Consider the following 20,529-nt stretch of genomic DNA (forward strand, 5'->3'; position numbering starts at 1 on the left):
TTGGAATTTTTTGCTTTCTTGTTGACATGTTTTAGTGTTTTGTCACTCTAAATGTAAGTATAGAATGTCTGCTGAATATCTACATAACCCTCTGTCTGTCTGTCTGTCTGTCTGTCCCTCTATCTTTAGACAAGGCATGGTGAACCTCCCTCCGCTGGAGTTCAAGCCTGCGCTGCTGATTGAGACGTTCAGCTTGAACGCGGTGGTGATGGAGAAATCGGCCAGCGCTCCGCAGGGCCCTACTGCCGCGCCGCTGTCCTTCCACGACCTCAACCGCCGCCACTACAACACATTCCACTGTGATTTCACCACGGCCTGTCAGGCCATCAGCCAGCGGGTCGACATGGCCCTGGTGCGCCTCATCCACCAGTTCAGCACCATGATTGACGACATCAAGGCCACGCAGACCGACATCAAGCTGAGCCGCTACACTGCCGGCTCTGCCTCCCCGACACCCACCTTCAAGGCCCGGCCGTACCGCCACTTCAGGTCCTCTGACTTTAGCCGCAGCTCCCGGGGCAGCCTCAACGGGGCGGGGCGCAGCGGAACCCAAACCCTGAAGAGCAAGAGAGGGGTGGGCGGAGGAGGAACAGGCGTTGCTGGCGGTTTACCCCCTAATGGGCCTCCATCAGGCATGGACACGCTGGGGAAAAGGGAGCCGCGAGGACGAAGCTCCCTCGGACGTTCAGAGCGACGCACCTCAAAGGTAACTTTTATCAAGATTTTTGATGGGTCATCTTTTAAAAAAACACAAAGGTCAGAACCTTAACCTTAACCTCACATTTAAAGACATGACGTGCAACAGGAAATAAACTTGCTATTCTAAGTTATTTCAAAGTCTAGGAACCCAATTAGATAATTAAAGAAATTGTTAAAAGTCTATGAGGGCTTAGTACATTATGATGTGAGTGTATGGCGGCCATTTTAATGCTTACTTATGTCTCATAAGTTGTTGCAGAAGTTTTTGGGTTGATAACATTTGTTACACAGATTTGGTGTGCAAATAACCATTTTTTTTTACAACTTTTTTTACAAAAAAATTCTGAAATCCCTCAAAAATACAACATTAACACACCAAAACCTTGAGGAACACAATAGAAAAAATCCATGCTGTTATTTGGTGTAAAAGATGTTTGACATTTGGAGATTTCTGTAATGATTGCATTTCTTTGGTGACTGGATGGTGAGCACTTCTGTTCTGGAAACTGCTGAGAAACCCCCATTTTTGTCAGTGTACCTTGGACAGCCATACATCTTCTGAATGTCCTAGGTCTCTAGTTTGTGGTTGTAAAGTTTGACAAGGCTGTAATTATCCCAGAGGACACAACAGGTCATTTTATATAGTGACACAAGTTTAAAAAATAAATAAATAAAAAGGTCTCACTAAATTGAAATGGCTACTATGAGGACTAACGTCATCGCACAGGAATACAATTGCTCTTGTTTAATCCACTCAGTTTTCCAGTCATTCCAAACGTATGCAAATCCAAGATTGTTTAAAGACCCCCCAGTAGGGCTGGGCAACATATTGATATTATATCGATATCATGATATGAGACTAGATATCATCTAAGATTTTGGATATTGCGATATGGCATAACTGTTGTCTTTTCCTGGTTTTATAGGCTGCATTACAGTAAAGTGATGTCATTTTCTGAACTTACCAGACTGTTTTAACTGTTCTTTTATTTGCCTTTAACCACTTAGTCATTATATCCGCATTACTGATGAGTATTTATAAAAAATCTCATTATGTAAATATTTTGTGAAAGCACCAATAGTTAACACTACAGTATCGTTGCGGTATCGAGGTATTTGGTCAAAAATATTGTGATTTTTTTCTGTATCGCCCAGCCCTATCTCCCAGTATGCAGAAATATTCAAAAATGGCCTTTTACATTTTAGAAAAATAACACATGTATACTGCATGAGAAAAACCGCATGATTATTGCCTAAACTGCATGGGATTAGCATGGTCATGTCTGTAAAGAGGTCAGTAAGAGTCATGACCATACTGACAAGCTAGCATGACATGATTGGTGCTGTTGGATTCCCCATCTACTTTCATGTTATACCAATATCTTCACACTATCTGCATATGATCAGTAAAATAAGAAAATTAATTCTGAAATTGTCATTTTCTACACATAAACCCTAGAGGGAGCCACTAGATAATAAGAATTGCTTGATAGTTCTCACCAGGACAGTTCTTTGTTGTCCCGACAGTTGGAACATGTGCTTTAAACTTAGCTAAACATATTTTTAAGTGAAGGGATTTTTATTAAAGTTGAAGCTGTACGAGAGGGACGACAGACTTCCACAGATATAATCTCAACCAGAGCTCCTAGAGATCTCTCTGCAGAAATAACTGTGTAACTCTCCTGCTTACTAAAGTTATTGTCACGCGTAGGTGATGTCATCTTACAGATCTCATTACCTGTCTCTGTCGTGACGGCCTACAGTTACAGTAAACAGTAGGGCAATAAAAGAAGAAATAAGTCGCTTGACTGTTTATTGACCTTGGAGGCCAGTGATGCATATTTTGAGATTTCTATTTGTGTTATAACCTGGAATATTGTGTAACGTCTTCAGGTGTCGAGAAAGGGCTCCCGTGACGTGGCTGACCACATGGCCATCCAGATGGACGACTCTGACTCCATCACCGTGTCGGAGCAGAGCGAGCCATCAGCAGAATGTTGGCAGAACATGTACAAGCTGCTCAACTTCTACTCCCTCATCTCCGATCCCACTGGCATCCTGGAGAAAAGCTCCCCAGAGAACTGCCTTTCAGGTGGGAATCGGCTTCCAGCTGTCTTCCAGTTCCTAATTGCCATCCTTTATCCCACTCATGCATTTCCATCCTGCTTCACTTTTCTGTTTTAGCTTTGTATACCTTCGTTCCACATATTTTTTTTTACGATATTGCTACTATATGCTACTATGACTTTTTTTCGACATACTATACTTTGACTTTTTCGACATAATATACTGTGACTTTTTTCAACACACTATGCCATGACTATTTTTGATTTTTTTTTTTTATCCCTTTTTTCAAAATACTGTACTATGACTTTTATATCACTTTTTTCGACATACTATATACTATGACTGTTTTCAACATACTTTATTTTGGTTTGCACTGCTCTAGAGTCTGACCCAGGTTTGATTCCCAGTCTGGGCTGGCCCTTTTTTTGTGGAGTTTGCATGTTCCTCCAGACTTTCTTTGATATACTAGGACTGTACTTTTTTATTTCCTGTCTTCCCTTTCATCACTTCCATCTGCACCCTTAGCTCTGCCTTACAAACCTTGCTGTTACAACTCAATTCCCTCCTAACACGTCTTCCCTTTTCCCTTCCTGACCTGAAGTGCAGATTTGCATTCTTTCCTTATGTCATTCAGTTTTTATGCTGCACACATCACACCATTTCTTGGGACATTGTATGGATCCTAATTTATTCATTTCTTGTTAATGTATCCTGATATTACCTCTTGCTGCTGTTGACACCATATTCCCCCGAGGAGTTCATCAAGTGTGAGAGTAGCTTGTAGTGGTGGGACAGTGTTTAAACAGAACCCACCTTGATGCAAAATGGAAGAATGAGTTCCTTTGGTACTAAAACTTTGCTCAGTCCTTAAAGTGCAGTGATCATCACAAGCCACATGTGATCCTGCAGTTAAAGGGTAACGACCGGTTGTTGTTTTTTTTCAACCTGGACCCTATTTTCCTATGTTTTTGTGTGTAAGTGACTGATCGGAAAACAAAAATCTTTGAAATTGGTCCAGTATTAAGCGTGAACGCTGTAACTGACAGCCACAGACTGGGCTGCAGTGTAGCCCTATGGGGCAAATGTGCAGCGTCAGTTTGGTCCACTAAAAGTGCTGTTTTTGCCATTAAAGGACTCAGATTATTATTCTAAGTGTCTGACAACATTATGGAATGGATCCCCACAGAGATAGACCTTTTTAAAACCTCTTTAAAACTTTTCTGTTTAACCCGAAACAGCTCTGAGGTCGCTAGCGCTAAACCCACCAGAGTCCATTTAAAAAACAATGCTTTTACCGTGTATAGAGCCAGCATATTTTCACATGTAAATCGGTAAACTATGTGTTTATTTCAACCAAAACTAGAGTTGTGATGGATGGAAAAGTGGACAGACGACCCAAAACGGCTTTAAATAGTTTTATTTGTTTTCTGTCGATTTTGAATGAAGTGTATTTTACGATGCTTGTTTATTGACATGGAGTCTTGTGGGTTTAGCGAACGCAATTTCGCGGATGTTTTTATGTTTAAAAAAAGATATGCTACATTAAATGTAAACAACCACTCCATTTGGTCGTCCCCAGTACACCGGAACATTTCAGGATTTAGAACAGACATTTCAATTAAGACGGGTGTTCTTAACTCATCATAATAAGGACAATACAACAGAAAATGGGATTCATTCTCAACTTCTCCTAATTCACATAGTTGGCACAACCTTTTATCTTCTTGGATGTTTTAAAATCTATCAACTTCAAGGGCAACAACCTCTGACTCCTCCATAAATTTGCTGTAACATAAAGTTCAGGACCATAAGAGTTTTGATCACACAATAGCAGCATAAACACCTCTGTACGACTTTTATTTTGGCATGCTCCTGCAATGATTGAATTGTGATATGTATTCTACAAAACATCTCCTCTACACGTGCACTTTGCTTTTCCCATCTCGTCTCTGCAGAAGGTGGCCGTCGGCCCTCAGAGCAATTCTGTAAAGTGATCTTTGAGAACGAGCAGCAGGAGCCCACCACGCCCAACAAGCCCCCTGGCGCAGGCGGGCGGCGGCGTAGCCTGGTGAGCTCCGAGCCCCAGCACGTCACACTCATAGTGTTCGGCATCGGCATGGTGAACCGCACCCACCTGGAGGCGGACATCGGCGGGCTGACCATGGAGGCTGAGCTGAAGAAGATCCATGGGAGTTTCACCCTTAAGGAGAAGATGAAAGGTGAGGGGTTGAGATCTGTGTGGGTGTTAATTAGGGCTGTGCAATTAATTGAAATGTAATCATGATTATGATTTTGGCTCCCAATGATCACAAAAACAGAATAATCGAGAAAAACAATTATTTAGCTCATTACGTTTTGCAAGTAAACTCTTATTTTCTATTGTGTTCTGAATGAACTGTTGATTTATTTCAACGTTTTCCACTGTTTAAGTTCAATAATTCCAACATCTTTCCAGAAGTCAACAAGTAATCGTGTTAAATTATCGTGATTTCAATATTGACCGAAATAATCGTAAATTATCTTGTCTTTGATGCATGAAATCAATTTTAATTTTAACATTTGTCTTTGATCCTGAAAGTTCTAGCATCTATTCTTCTGTTTAGGAGTTTTAAGATGTAGTAGATGAAGTTTCAGAATAAAGCCCTTGATTACATTTTTGACTCCATGCGTCATTTCTTTCTTGCAAAAAACAGGTAGTCAGCAATAGGTAGGTTGCTTCTGGTTGTTTTTTTCTGTTTGATGTAATCAATGTTCATGTGTCCACAGATATTCTGCACCAGAAAATGACTGAGACGTGTGCATCGGCTCACATAGGAGGGGTAAACATTGTTCTGCTGGAAGGCATAACTCCTGACATCCAGTACGTACAAATTCTCCTTATTAGGGAATTGATTTAACAATTCCTTTTTTGAATATAAAGGTTTTTGTGTCTCATCTTGAAAGAAATTCTTTGAATAGCAGCTTCACCAAGTATTCTTGTGTATTGATCTTAACCCTCGCTGTTTGAAATTTTAAGTTTGTAATAATTGAATCTTTTTATTTTTTTAATTACAACAAATAATGATTTTTCTTTTAATTCATCATTCTTTCATTTTTGTTGTACCTAAGAGAACAACATCTTGATTTTCACTGTGGTCTCAAAGATATAGAACTTACATTACAACTTTGCCAAAATGGTAACTTTTTTTTAAGATCTCAAAATAATAAGTGAAGTCAAATAAGAATACATTGTACTTGGACAAGAACACAGCGACACAACTTGCACGTAGATGCTTGAATGTCAAGTGCCTTTCGTTAAAGGTGGTGTTGTAGCTTAAACTAAAAAGTGGATGCCGTGTTTTTTTACAAGCTCAGCGGGACCCAATTACCGACTTCTTTCCAGCTGGGAAATTTTAACCGCAGTTTTTGTTTTTTACTGCATGCAATTTCCTCAAAACATAACCACCCTAATCAGTTTACACGCCTTGTAGTCATGCATTGAGGCGGACTGATGCATCTCCACGCTGCTTTGATTCAGTTTAGAACGGCTGCTTCAATAAGAAGCTTTTTTTTTTCCTCATCTCATTCTATTTAACAGATGCTCCCACTGTGAAAATAAAACTGGGACTTAATCCTATTGTCATACTGTGTACTCGGAACTGCACTCGTGTGTTTAAATGTGCCACACAACTTGGCACTTTTTAGTTATTACTGACATTGCGATGTACGTAGGAATGATTGCAATACGACAAATACATTAAATAAGCTATAATTAACAGGCTCCAGTGCAAATGTGTTGACTCACAATTAAAGCATTGTGTCTGCCATGTTAGCAGTTGTTTTGAGATATACTTAAACAATTCAATGCTGATCCTTAAACATAACTGTTTTTTACTTACTGCGGTGGGTCAGGGGCTGCAGTCAGGCACAGTAATATAAATATATATAAAACTTGTATTGAAAAATGAATAACAAGTGGAATAATTTATGTAAACGACTAGATTGCTTAGTTGTTCTACTTTAATAATCCAGAGCCTTTTTTATCACAAACTTGTGCATCTAAAACAAAGGGTGCATGACTCTCTGTTTATAGAAAACTCTGTTTTCACCTTTACAGTGTCCCACAACTGTTTCACACTTTCTTCTGCTCTTCTTCTTTTTGCATTCTTCCTTTTCCAACTACTTGCATAGACTGGAGGATTTCCCAACATCTCCCACCAGCACAGCTAAACAAGAGTTTCTGTATGTTATTGCTACCATTCAGGGCTCACACGCATTAGTACATCAAAAACACAGCCTTGCACTGAATGCACACCCTTCATTTGTCTGAGTCGCCAGTCATCCATGTGTATTATCAGTTTCTCAGGAATCAGTTTGTTCAGATGTTACCTGTTTGTGTGTGTATGAAGCCACTTTCATTGGTTTATGAAAGCAGAAAGTTGGCAGGTTTTATTTTTTTAAGTTATTTGTGAATCTCTTCATTATTGACTCTTCCGTTAAAGATGCAGTAGGTAAGCCTTATAAAACGAACTTTCTGTCATATTTGCTGAAACTGACCCTATGTTCGAGTAGAACTACATGAAGCAGGTAATAATAAAAAAAAAAAATCCGGCTCCTCTGGCACCACCTACAGGCTGTAGTGCGATTTGCAAAAATCCACCGCTCCTTGTTGAGATGCACCAATCAGGGCCATGGGGGGTGTCTAACTGCGTGTCAGTCACTGCTCAGGCACACGTATTTCATAGGTTTCCTCCCCCCCCTTCACTCTATCTTCACGCTCTATCGTGCACAGCTCTCCCTTGTGGGGGGAGGGGCTTAGGAGACCGGTTTGGGCTTTAGCGGAAAGGGGGGAGGGGCTAAGAAGTTGTTGATGTTCAAATGTTTTGGCTCCTGGATCTTCATAATCCTACCTACAGCACCTTTTAATGTTTACAGCCCAAATACTGAACTATCTTACGTTCAGTCTGATATTTCAGCAATTTTTCCAGATTTAGTAGAATAACACATAATAAGCCATCTTAAGAATATAGACAATGTTGTATTTGCTACAAGAGGCAGGATCACACAAAGAAAAGTCACCTTAAAAGACCTTGCATTCGGCTACCATATTGTACAATTCATTACCTTCTTCATTCATAGTGGAACGTGTCACTGTTCTGGTTGCTCATTCTTCCTGTGCCCAGAAAACTGTGTGCTTTCCTGAATCTGCATGGTGTTTCACTGTTTGATGTCCTCTCAGTAAAGTTGCACATCCATCATATGTCCACATCACCGGAAACAAAAGAGAAAAGAAAATTTGTGTTGCTCATTTCAGTTAACTCTGTGTTTCAGAACGGTGGTCAAATGCAACATTGCCAAGTCCCAGGCCTTGTACAGTGCCCAACGAGGACTGAAGACCAACAACGCAGCTGTCTTCAAAGTGGGCGCCATCATGATCAACATCCCCCAGCACCCGGCTACTTTGCACAGCATGATGGTCCGCAGCTCCCACCAGCTCTCCAAACAAATCTCTGACCTCATCCGCCAGCCCTCCAATGTGTATGTCCTCTTCGCTCTTCGTTTCTCTAGCTTTATAAGTCTCATTAATAGCATTTAGAAGTAACGAGAAGCTGACTCTGAAATGTTGCACACTTGTAACTATATTTCAAATCCTAAATGAATCTGTCATGCAAACAGTAATGCCATTAGATTGTAGTCTCCACTTAATAAAATCCTCATAAGAAGTCTTTCATCTCCATAAGTGACAGGTTACTGCAGCATATCCACAGTGTTGCCAGTTAACTGCTTTCAAAGACTGTGTGTGGTCTGTTTCCATGGTAATATTCAGAATTATGTTAATATATTCATAGAGTTGTAGGTGTGCTTAGGGTATTAACAACTTTTCTATAATTTGATGTTCACAGGAATATGAGCCAGTATCTGCAGAGCTCTCCATAATAACACACACATCACTAAATCAGAGCAATTTTTGTGTGTGTGTGTGTGTGTGTGTGTGTGTGTGTGTGTGTGTGTGTGTGTGTGTGTATTTCCAACAACAGTATTAAGTGTTGTTGTCCAATCCAGCTATTAAGATAGCAACAGTTACTTGATAGAGCACAGCCTTCACATATTCAAAGCCCACACCTTTTGTACATTATGAACCAATCCTGACTGACTGAGTGAAAAAAAAAAATATTTCTCTTCTTACAGTCAACCTCCTAATAGGGAGGACACCCCTACCCCGCAACCCTCTGACAAAGCATCCAGCATCAATCAGACCCCCATAGAAGCCAACGAGTTCCCTCAGCTCCCCGAAGGCCTGGAGAAGAAGCCCATCGTCCTCAAGTTCAGCGCCATGATGGATGGCATCACCATTGGGGCTGCGCTGCTGCCCTCACTCAAAGCAGAGTACAAAATGGGTCGCATGAAGAGCCATGGCATGACAGGTGGGTGTGTGTGGGTGGGGGTGTGTATCTGATTTCTATACAGAGCTTTCCTGTGTGAAAAGACAGATTTCACATCTTGTGGTTTCCTCATAGTTCTAGTTAAACTAAATTTAAAAACAAACAAACATGACTTTTTTTCCTTCTCAAGATTTTTTGTTTTTTGGGGGGCATTTCAGCCTTTAATGGAAAGGACAGCTAGATATGAAAGGGTAGAGAGGGGGAAGAAATGCAGGAAATCATCACGGTTTGGACTCGAACCCTGGACCTTCTGCGTTGAAGCATCCACCTCTATATACGTGCGCCCGCTCTACCTACTGAGCTAACCTGGCCACTACTTTGTCTTTCTTGTGTTAATATCACTGTTGAGGCATGCCCAGAATAAGTAATACTAATGAATGCTTTTTTTCTTTAGGGGCACAAACCAGTTTCACCTTTGAGTTGCCAAACCACAAGCTTTGCTTCCAGTCCAAAGTGTCCCCAGTGGACATGTCCACCATGCCGCCATCAGCCAGCCTCACCCTGCCTCCAGTCACCATGTCAGGAGAGTACATCATGGAGGACCACGAGAGCCACTCGGACCAGGGCTGGGCACCTGACGACTTCCCCGCAAAGCAAGGAAACTACCTCCAAGGCAACTACCTGCGCTGTGTGGCCGAGGTAAGAGGCTCCAGGACAATAAATAAAAGCTATATAGATAGATTAACGGAGCAGCCAAGTGTTGCTCTTAACTTGCCTCTCACTGGTCTTCTCTGATGTGCAGATTGGTTCATTTGAGCACAACCTGACCACAGACCTGCTCAACCACCTGGTCTTCCTACAGAAGGTTTTCATGAAGGAAGTCAACGAGGTCATTCAGAAGGTCTCAGGTACTTTACCAGTGACCAACACACACTTTTGCATATATATTTTCTTTACTGCAAACTTACCTCATTAACATATTGTAAAGCAAAACTTTTCAACTTTACTGTAGTCTCTTTTAAACCTTTAGAAAAGTCTATCCTTCTCTTTGCTGCTGTAATGGCACAGTTTTCCTCTCAGATCAATAAAGTTAATCTAATTTTAAACATCTCCCTGTTCCCAACAGTATTATGTAGCCTATAGCTGCTACTTGAGTCAATAAAAAAACACTTTCTTTTCCTCACAAAACAATGCACAAGGCACGTACACAAATCCAGTCATGTTCATTTCCGCAACAGTATTGATTTTAAATTGAGAGAGAGAGAGAGAGAGAGAGAGAGAGAGAGAGAGAGAGAGAGAGAGAGAGAGAGAGAGAGAGAGAGAGAGAGAGGGTAACTATTCACATCAGAGTCTTTCAATTTAGTAGCACTGGGACACGTCAGGCAGATATCAGGGCTGACATACAGCGTACAGGTACACAGACAATATAATCCCACTAAATCACACATTATCTAGCACTTCACAACAGCCTGTGTAGGCTTGTAAGGCTGACTTGTATTCTCTCTGTGCATGAAGGAGGAGAACAACCCATCCCGCTGTGGAATGAGTATGACACCTCAACGGATGCAGACAAGCCAAAAATCCTGCTTTATTCTCTCAGCCTCATGTTCAAGGTATCTCATGTTCATTTTCTTTCAGCATGGAAAACCAAAGCAGCATATCAGTCACAGTGGCCGAAGCCAGCAGGTCAAGTTTCTGGTCCAAGCTTTTTGTTGTTGTTTAAAGTAATAAAACCAGTAAAAGGATACTCTCTAGAAACCTTTGTTTAATTTTGAGTCTTAGTTAAGCTTTTTAGGACATTTCTAAATGTTGTTTTTATTTGTTCACAGGGAATCCAGATGACCGCTACCACTCCTTCTATGCGAGCTGTGCGCTTTGAGACGGGCCTCATCGAGCTGGAGCTATCCAACAGGATCCAGTGCAAGGCTCAGCCCGGTGGCAGCAGCAGTTACCTCAAACTGTTTGGCAAATGTCAAGTAGATCTCCACCTGGCTCTTGGACAAATAGTCAAGCACCAGGTACAGATCAGCCTCATGAAATAAAAAAATGAAGAAAAATGATATAAAAGGTCTCAGGTTTAGGTCTAGAATTGGCTTAAAGATTACAGTAGATAGCTAGGTGATGCCCTTTCTCCCCTCACTTTACAGGTGTATGAAGAAGCTGGCTCAGACTTCCACCAGGTGGCGTACTTCCGAACCCGGATTGGTTTGCGGAACGCTCTGCAGGAGGAGATCAGTGGCTCCTCCGACAAGGAGGCTGTCCTCATCACGCTCAACAGGCCGATCGTTTTTGCCCAGCCGGTGGCATTTGACAGAGGTTCAGTTTACTGTTTCTCTGCATCACACTTCACTTCACATTTTTCTCTTGGACACAGACAAATTTTATGATTGAACAACAAATTATTTGCTGTATAACATTACATATCCATGATGGGAAAGGAGCTGGATGAAGACAACATTTTACAGCCCCTTTTTCACATAATACAACAAACAGAAATAGATAGACTGTCGGTCAGTTAACAGTTGATTTTACATTGAAAAAATGAAATGTCAAAGCTTGTCCTGTGTACCTTAACAAAACTTTTAACCATTTCCTGTTAACTTTGTTTGCTGACACTGAAGACATCATCAACATAGCAGCTTATGAGACTGCCCATAGTTACCGTTAAGTAGTCTACCAACTCAACACTGATAGTAAAAGAAGGATGGCTCAGTGATGGAATTTTTCACAGATTTTCACACGGAACAAATAATAATCACTGATGGCTGGAAGTCTAATGGGACTTTGTTTACATGACATTCAGGATGTCATTCTAAATCCTTTCTAACCACGTGTTTGCCCTCCTGCAGCTGTGCTCTTCTGGCTGAACTATAAGGCAGCGTATGATAACTGGAACGAGCAGCGCTTGGCCCTCAACAAGGACATCCACATGGCCACTAAAGAGGTAGTGGACAAGCTGCCAGGCATCCAGCAGACCTCAGCCCAGGCCTTCAGCACCCTCTTCCTGCAACTGACCGTCAACGACCTGGGCATCTGCCTACCGATCACCAACACATCCCAGGTAATCCGCTATGCTTGTTGGTTTGGAACTGTAATATTTTTTACATTTTAACTTCCTGATGTAGATTTCCAAGTTCTACTGATATAAACAATAACAGGTTTGCCATTTGTTGGTTTTAAGGTCATACAGTTAAAAAGTTCACATTTATTGTGATTTTATCTTTGATTAATCATTGAAATAACGGTGTTTCACTATTAGGCATATAAGCCATGGTTTGGCATATGAAATGCTTGCCAGGTTATTGTTTTAAAAGCAAGTTGTTTTTTGTCTCGTCAGTAGATTTTATTGAATCAAAAGCACTTTTATTATGAATCTAATTCTTCCTAAGGAAAAGTAGTTCACGTCATCCCCTCTTTAAAAATAAAAAAATTAATTTATCATTATCTCCATCAGCACTTGGCACCAATTAACTGTACCAGTGTTCGTGACATTCCCTTTGCTTACATTTATAGCCTTAGAATCGCAATTGCATTTTTGTTCTTTACTAAAAGAACAATTTCTCTGTTTTAGTTTGGATATCAGAGTTTCCCCTAGCTAAGCTGTTTGTAATCTGCCCCACCACACACCTTCATTTCCCTCAACAAATTCTAAAAAGAATAATGTCAGTGACGTGTTAGTTTTATTTTTGTCCATAAAATCCATTTTTGTATGATAATAAACCATCCAGGAGACGTGCACCAGTAGTACTTCTTTTGATGTCATGCACTGTGTGCCATTTTAGTACTCCTCAGACTTAGCTACTGAAATGTTTTGCCAGATTTGTTATTTATTTTGGATGTTTATTTATATGTCAAATAATTTAGAATTGCTTTAACATAAATGAAAATATTATTAATGTTTTATTTTTGATTGAAAGCTTAAAATGACCACCCCTACACACTAATAGAAACGTTTAGGGGAAACACTGGATATTAATGAATGTTCATATGGGTTGTCTTGTTATACTCCAGTACTATGCTATACTACAGTATGTCCATAGAGACAAGATATACCAGCTGTTATGTCACGCTTATTTCCATAGAGAGGACAAGTACCAGTTACGGAGGGCATCAACTCTGAAGCTGGGGCCAGCACATCAGTAGGCCGGCAAAATAATGCACGAAAAGTAACCTACAATTTATTACATCTCTTGTGATGGCTTTTTGTGGGACAATGACTTCCTGTGATCAATACTCTTCAATGCCACAAGCACACTGCATCAGAAGTGCTCTTTTTTTTGTTTAGAAATGGCAGGTCACACCACTTTGCAACCATCAAATTTCCCCCACAAAGCTGGCATAGCAACTAATTAAGCTTGAGCTTGTGCCTGAGGTTTTTGGGTCTTGTAATTACCTACTACTAAAAAAAAGAGATTACGCCAGTTGGTGTCCAGAGTATTCCTTATCTGTTGTTAAAGTGGAAACAAGGACATTTTCCTTAGGCAAATCTTTCATGAGACTGCCATGAAATTGTATAAAATTGCACACACAATACCAGATCTAATGACCCGGTGTAGTGGTGCGCATGGCAGGCTCCTGATTATTCTTGAAAGAGAAAGCATTTGGAAATTACCTGGATTCCTGCAGTATAAATTCCAAAACTGCGCTCTGATTTTGATCCAAGTCATAATAATAGATAACCGGGTTAGTCAGGAGGTAAACAGGATTTGACCTGCCTCCAGTAATGACTGGGATGATGATCAGACCCACTATTTTTGTGTTCATTTTAAGTTAATCCAGAAATTTAGGGAAATATTTTTCCCCAATCCTACAATTAAACACAATCTAACAAACTGAAAAGGTTGGTAACATTTCACTCATTGCTGTATTTATAGGAGCAGTGCTTATTAATATGTCTGTCATTTGTGGACTCAGACAGAAATTTATTTACCAGTTTTGCAAAACTATAATGATCAGAAGTAAATCTACCAAAGTAGTGATTTAAAATCACATGAAAATAACTGCATTGATCAGCATTACAAGTGCATGTACTGTACTATAGAATGAAGTGTTACCAGCTAAATCTACCTTTTCCGAAACAAATGAAAGTGGGTTCTTTTCCATGTACTTTCCCTTCCTTGAGGCCTGGGTAACCCTCCCTCTCCCTGCCCCTCTGCCAGGCCAACCACAGCATAGATTTTGACACCGGTTCAGCTATGGTCCTGACCATTGAGAGCACGCTGATCACCGCCTGCTCCTCGGAGTCCCTGGTAAGCAAAGGCCACTTCAAGAATTTCTGCATCCGCTTTGCCGAAGGCTTCGAGACCTCCTGGGATGACTGGAAGCCTGAAATCCGAGGGGATACGGTCATGAATGCTTGTGAGTGACTCATTATACACGTGTGAATTTTATCTTACATATGGTTCATTTTGATTCAGTTTAATCACATTTAATACATGTCAAAAGCCTTGATTGAGTGAAGAAAGTAAAGGTTAAGTGTTCAAAATAAAATATACTCTTTTCACATAAAATACAGATTTTCAACAAATATATGTGATTAATGACCCGACTTCAGTATGTAGAAACCGATATTCTTATGTAACTTTCAATGCACCCACCTCCTCTAAAATATTGATTGGCTGTTGCCTGTGTGTCTGTGGTCTGTATACAGGTGTAGTACCTGATGGTACATACGAAGTATGTTCCAGGACTATAGGGCAACCTTCTGCAGGCAAGTTCTTTCTGGTCCATAAAATATGGATCACACTCGAGAGCTGCACAATAAGCATGAGACAATTGTTTGAACATTTTGTTTTGGCATTCATTTAATCCGCATCCTTTGCCGTTCTTTGTCTCCTCTTCCTCCTCCTCAAAAAACAGAGAGCAGCAGTGCCGGTACCTGGAATCTGAATGTACTTTGGAAAATGTGCGGTATCGATGTTCACATGGATCCTAACATCGGCAAGCGCCTTAATGCGCTGGGTAACACGCTGACATCACTGACGGGCGAGGAGGACGTGGACGACATCGCCGACCTAAACTCTGTCAACATGGGCGACCTATCAGATGAGGACGAAGCCGACTCCATGTCACCTACCATCCACACGGTCAGTCAATATTGCGTTTATCTACGTCATCATTCTTTTTGGGCTATTATATATGATATCGTATAAATGATTGTATAAATGACACATTGTAATGTTTACAAAAATATGCTGTCAACAGTAGATGACATGTTCTGGTTTGTGACTCCAATTAGGAAGTTCTCAGACAATATCCATTCAATCAATTTCTTTAGATTTGGAAGTTATTAAATAAATAGTGAACTTCAGCTGTAGAGCTTACTACTGGTCATTGCCCCTAGTTAAAGAAATAGTTCATCATTTTGGCAATTATGCTTAACAGCTTTCTTGCTGAAGGTTAGATGGCAATATTGATTCCACTTTTAAATATTTGCGTTGGATTTAAGGCTACAGTAAGAAGACGGCTAGATAGCTTAGCTTAACACAAAGGCTGAAAATAGTGGGAAATAGTAACAAAATCCACCTACCAGCACCCTTTTTAAAGCAACAGTTTGTGGTTACAGGTTACAACCTTACAGTGATGACAAGACTTTGTTTTTTGTACAGGTTAAACAAATTACATATAATGTGTTAGTTTATAAGCTTTAGAAATGCTGATAGGCAGATTTAATTACCTTTGGGCAGACCTTATGCTAAGCTAACTGGCTGCCCATTGTAGCTTTATTTTTAATGAGAGTGGTATCTATCTTCTCATCTAACTCTCAGCAAGAATTTCCCAAAAATAACCAACTACTCCTTTTATTATCCCTTCAATACATTTGAACAAATCCTAACTGGCTTACCTTAAAGCTTCAGAAGGTAAAGTCTGAACCGAGTCCTCCATTCTTCCACCTCTCCATCCATCTGTCCGTGCCGTTGTTTACAGAGTCCAGGAAGCCAGTTCAGCCCTCGGCTGACCTTAAGGAAGCGTCTGGTAAACCACATCCTGGGCCTCAGCCCCAGGCCTCAGAGTGTGTCTGGTCCAGCTGACTACTTAAACTGTGCATCGCCTTGCCTCCGAGCGGGCAGTGCCAGGGCCCAAAGACCTCTCTCCTGGGCCTGTGTATGTAGCCACCCACAGTGTAAAACTTCTTCTTTGGGCTGACAAAATCACTTGCAAGGTGGCGTTGCATCTCAAGCACTTGCAGTTAGCAGATGAAGGTTGTTGATTCCAAAATGCTGAGCAATGCTATTTTACAGCATGCTTTAACTAAATAGCATTGTAATGGAGAATTGTGTTGCTTAGCATTTGATTTTCACTGCCCTCCTCATTAAGCTTCAATGATGGGTGAAAAGAAATAAATTACACAGTTCCCTGTGGCAATAGAGCTTTATTTTCCCTCTTGCACTTTGAGTGGAGTGGAGTGGAGTGGAGTGGTGATGGTGGTGGCGGTGTTGTCTCCTGATTTGTGACATTCTGTGTTATATGATACCTGGTGTTTGGATTGGACTGCATATAATGTACTGTACATGAATCATAACTCGTCTTTAATCAGACAGATTTGAAAAAGGATGCATTCTTATTTACAGCAGCTGCCTGACGGAAATTCTACATACAAATGTTTTTTTGGGGTTTGATCAGCGGGTTTTTTTCATTCTGTTTTATTAGTTTTACCAGATAAATATGTTCGGGTGTGTATCATTGCATTGGCCCAACAGGAGACGATTGACCCCAGGAGGCAGGCGGCGATGGGGAACCAAGTGATTGACCCCCGTGGGAGGAAGTTCACCAAGAGGGTGGTCGACATCAGAGAGCTGAATGAACAGGCCAAAGTCATCGACGACCTCAAGTAAGATTCCTGCTTACCCACTTGTTGATTCTCATTCTGTGTGATGCAATCAATGGATAGCCCGTATTGTAATTGTACATGGTAACATACAGCAGAATTTGGAGAGCTCTTCTGTTCAGTGAAAGACAGTTTTAACAATAAAATCAAGACAGTACATGACATACATTTAGGACAGTTAATCTTAAAGGTGCCCTGCCACATAAAACCGTTTTCACTTGCATTTTTTTAAATGTGTTAGGTCCATATGTGTATGAGTTATGTCGTGAATGTGAAAATGAACTGCTACCTCCTCTGTCAGCTCTAGCCACTGAAAATAAATAAGCAGAGAAATCAGGCCAATTACAAAAGTTGGTCAGTCTGACATCATATTGCCTGAGCTCATTACTATTCATGATCTCGCCCAATTGCGCTGGGTAAAGGATACTGACAGCCAGGCTCTCATTGGCTAGCTGTTAGCCAGTCAGATTTAAACAGCTTAGCTTGTTGAATATTAATGAGAACTGGCAGAAATCGAGCTGAGTCTTCCTGCAGGCTTTCTATACCACGCTAGAATGGCTTGAAACAAGGTAACTAAGGCATTTTTTCCACAAAAAATGTTACAGAGTCCATGGTAGAACTTCAGACATTACCACAAAGTAATGAAATACGTGTGGCAGGGCACCTTTAACTATAAAGCAAGGAGTCTCTGTGTGTATGACTGTCCTTTTGATTTTCTCAACAACCGTTCATTCGATCAACTTCACACTTGGCGGGTGTATTGCTGATTTTCCAAGGAAGTGCAGCGTTGAGATCTGCGGGACATATTTATTAGTATTGCGATATGTACACTGTACACATTTTGCTGTGTATTGAGAGGGGAGCCCTATTAACTGTTAGACCCGCGATTGGCATGCTCTGTACAGCTTGCTCTCTGTCGCTAGCTGCAGTACATTTAAGAACAGATGAAGAAATAAGAGACCGAAGATGCTACATTGTAGCAAACTGAAACATTTCGAGCACCAGTGATTATAACCTCCGAAAAAAAAAAATAGCTAGCTTTTAGCAAATGACATGTATGCTCTAGCTTTGCTAGGGAATGCAGCTATGTCATGGCAGGAATCATGGTGGAAGTTGTTTGGATGCGTGGTTCTCGAGAACGCTGCAAGCAGCAAAACCACAAGGCCGAGCAGTCGTTTTCAACGGGCACCGTACTGTAGTAGTATCAATAATTGTAGTTCTGGTGAAGAAATGTCTGTTTTGTCAAAACTAATCTACATCCTCTTTTCTTGACCACAGGAAATTGGGGGCCAGTGAAGGCACCATCAACCAGGAGATCCAGCGCTATCAGCAGCTGGAGTCTGTGGCCGTCAACGACATCAGGAGAGACGTCCGAAAGAAACTGCGTCGCTCCAGCATGAGGGTAAATGCTCATCTATTTACCTTCCCCCAATTAGCTATGTATTCACCAAAGAAAGCTTGGACACCGTACAATACAATATTTCCTGTCATACCTTACAAAAACCTGAATGTGTCTCGTTGTTCCTCGCCAGGCGGCCTCACTGAAGGATAAGTGGGGTCTCGGCTACAAACCAAGCTACAATCGCTCCAAAAGCATCTCAGCGGCCGCAGGCCGACCCCCTCTGAAAAGGATGGACAGACAGAGGTAAAACAAAAACAAAAACGAGGGCAGGAGTAGCCACTTTCCCTGCAAATGACACTGTTGGTGCTTCATCCAGCATTTACTGTAAACAAACAAGCCCGAGTAACCTCTGTCTCACACCACTGCTGTCGGTGTTACGTTATTTTGAAACACGTTTCCCATTAACCTTCTGACAAAGAGGATGCAGTCTCATTTGTTTATAGTAATTATGCAGATCATTTTGAATTAATGTAGTAATGATGTTTAAACAGTTGACACGCTGTAAGACCTTTAGCAAGGGGAAAACATTAACTCTGGGAATAAATGAGTACAAAAACTGGAAATGAATCTGATTAGTAACAATTTGTGTTCACCTACGGTATTTCCTGTAACCAACAATACTGTAGAGTATGTTGTAACAATGTCACTTAACAACTTTTAAGCATGTGTGCAGTGCGTTTATATCACCTTACTGTGTCCATAGTTCCCGAATAGGGGATGTGGATGACCTACCAGATATGCGCGTGGATGCGTCCTCTCCTGGACCCCGGGTCACCTTTAACATCCAGGACACGGTAAACATCTTTCTAAAAACGTATCTACGTATCCCATTTACTGACAAAACAGAGAAAGCCTTAACACATTCACATTTTATGTACAGATTTGATTGCACTGTAGCAAATAGGTTCTTGACACATTTGTTGTAATTAAGGCGATGATGGTATGATGAAGGTTTTAGTTTTGTACTTCTTTATGTTGAAAGTTGAAAGGTCACCATCTCATCCTTCATGCGCTACTGTAATGGATCTCCATACAACATATTTACGTGATCCTTTGACTCATATGATGTCTTGGGTTTCTAAAGGCGGCTCACAGGGAGAGACCTTTATGCTTCATTTTGGATGAGCTCCTTTTTAAATAACTCTTTTGTTCAATTGAAGATAAATAATCAGGACTTGGACGCGGCACATGCACCTGTCAGTCCAGAAGAGATATTCAAGGTATATGGCTCAAAAGATGACATTTAACAAATTGAAAAATACCTAACCAACACCAACAAATACTTCTGTTTCCTCTTCTTCTCTGCGATTGCCTTGAAAGCTCCGATAGGAATTTGAATATGCAAAATCAAAACTGGGTGATGAAATACTAGCCTCTATAGAGACATACACCTATATTATATTGAACAACAGTGGGTTCATTTGCATAATAATTTATTGTAATCCTGCTCTCAGCAAGGATGTGTTGGCACATGTGCAACCAAATTAAAATGTATGTTCTACTGTCTTTATTACTACTCAGTAGATGAATACCAGCAGCATTCCATCAAACAGAGATTTGTGAGATAGCAATTTGTCCCTGATTTTATTCAGATAACACTAACGCAAAGCATGCTTTCAGAAAAGTAATTTCCTTGCAATTTTCTTGCATAATAAGACTCACCTTTACATACAAGTTTATAGTTGGAATGCTGCCTAATGAATTATGGAGTCACATATTCTCACCCTGTCTTGAAACTGCATAAATAACTAAATTGGCTTGTCTTCAATCTTAATATATTGACTGATTTCTAACAACTATGCATGGTGAGGCTCTAAATCACAGTCTGTCAGCTTCTGTTTGTCAAAACAATAGTTTCTCTCTCACACCCAACAATATCAGATCAGATACATATTATAGACGGACATAGATCCAGCTTTAAAGGTCATCGGTGCGTAATTTAAAATGGCAATCATTTGGTGTAATTACCATAAAGCAAAATGCTTATGACTAAATCAAGTTTAAAATTCTAGCCAGCACACCTTATTGAAATTTCACTTTTTATCTCCCTGAAAGTCTGACGACTTACAGTAAACAGCATCGCCTCCCGTGTTCATGCAAGTCTAAACAGTCAATAGGTCTGAAAGGAATAGCCCGACATTTTGGGGAAAAAAACTAATTTGCTCTCTTGT

At 40.7% G+C, this 20,529-nt stretch overlaps 1 protein-coding gene across 10 annotated transcripts in view; it reads left to right on the forward strand.

Moving 5' to 3' along the window:
• The window catches only part of kiaa1109 (KIAA1109 ortholog), a 91,177-nt gene that overhangs the window by 49,437 nt on the left and 21,211 nt on the right, over positions 1 to 20,529 (forward strand). For 5 of the 10 annotated variants that reach the window (XM_028566582.1, XM_028566583.1, XM_028566586.1 and 2 more), the window contains exons 48-69: positions 130 to 706; positions 2,593 to 2,791; positions 4,722 to 4,985; positions 5,533 to 5,626; positions 8,077 to 8,283; positions 8,935 to 9,170; positions 9,583 to 9,827; positions 9,931 to 10,036; positions 10,644 to 10,741; positions 10,958 to 11,146; positions 11,276 to 11,444; positions 11,978 to 12,189; positions 13,211 to 13,294; positions 14,288 to 14,486; positions 14,779 to 14,838; positions 14,988 to 15,214; positions 16,056 to 16,232; positions 16,829 to 16,959; positions 18,235 to 18,358; positions 18,489 to 18,601; positions 19,062 to 19,152; positions 19,519 to 19,578. In XM_028566582.1, the coding sequence (XP_028422383.1) occupies positions 130 to 706; positions 2,593 to 2,791; positions 4,722 to 4,985; positions 5,533 to 5,626; positions 8,077 to 8,283; positions 8,935 to 9,170; positions 9,583 to 9,827; positions 9,931 to 10,036; positions 10,644 to 10,741; positions 10,958 to 11,146; positions 11,276 to 11,444; positions 11,978 to 12,189; positions 13,211 to 13,294; positions 14,288 to 14,486; positions 14,779 to 14,838; positions 14,988 to 15,214; positions 16,056 to 16,232; positions 16,829 to 16,959; positions 18,235 to 18,358; positions 18,489 to 18,601; positions 19,062 to 19,152; positions 19,519 to 19,578 (3,862 nt within the window). The remainder of the gene's footprint in view (positions 1 to 129; positions 707 to 2,592; positions 2,792 to 4,721; positions 4,986 to 5,532; positions 5,627 to 8,076; positions 8,284 to 8,934; positions 9,171 to 9,582; positions 9,828 to 9,930; positions 10,037 to 10,643; positions 10,742 to 10,957; positions 11,147 to 11,275; positions 11,445 to 11,977; positions 12,190 to 13,210; positions 13,295 to 14,287; positions 14,487 to 14,778; positions 14,839 to 14,987; positions 15,215 to 16,055; positions 16,233 to 16,828; positions 16,960 to 18,234; positions 18,359 to 18,488; positions 18,602 to 19,061; positions 19,153 to 19,518; positions 19,579 to 20,529) is intronic. The other 5 variants (XM_028566587.1, XM_028566590.1, XM_028566588.1 and 2 more) reach the window with 5 other exon arrangements.

Source organism: Perca flavescens, chromosome 20 (assembly GCF_004354835.1).
Source record: "Perca flavescens isolate YP-PL-M2 chromosome 20, PFLA_1.0, whole genome shotgun sequence".
In the NCBI taxonomy this organism is placed as follows: Eukaryota; Metazoa; Chordata; class Actinopteri; order Perciformes; family Percidae; genus Perca; species Perca flavescens.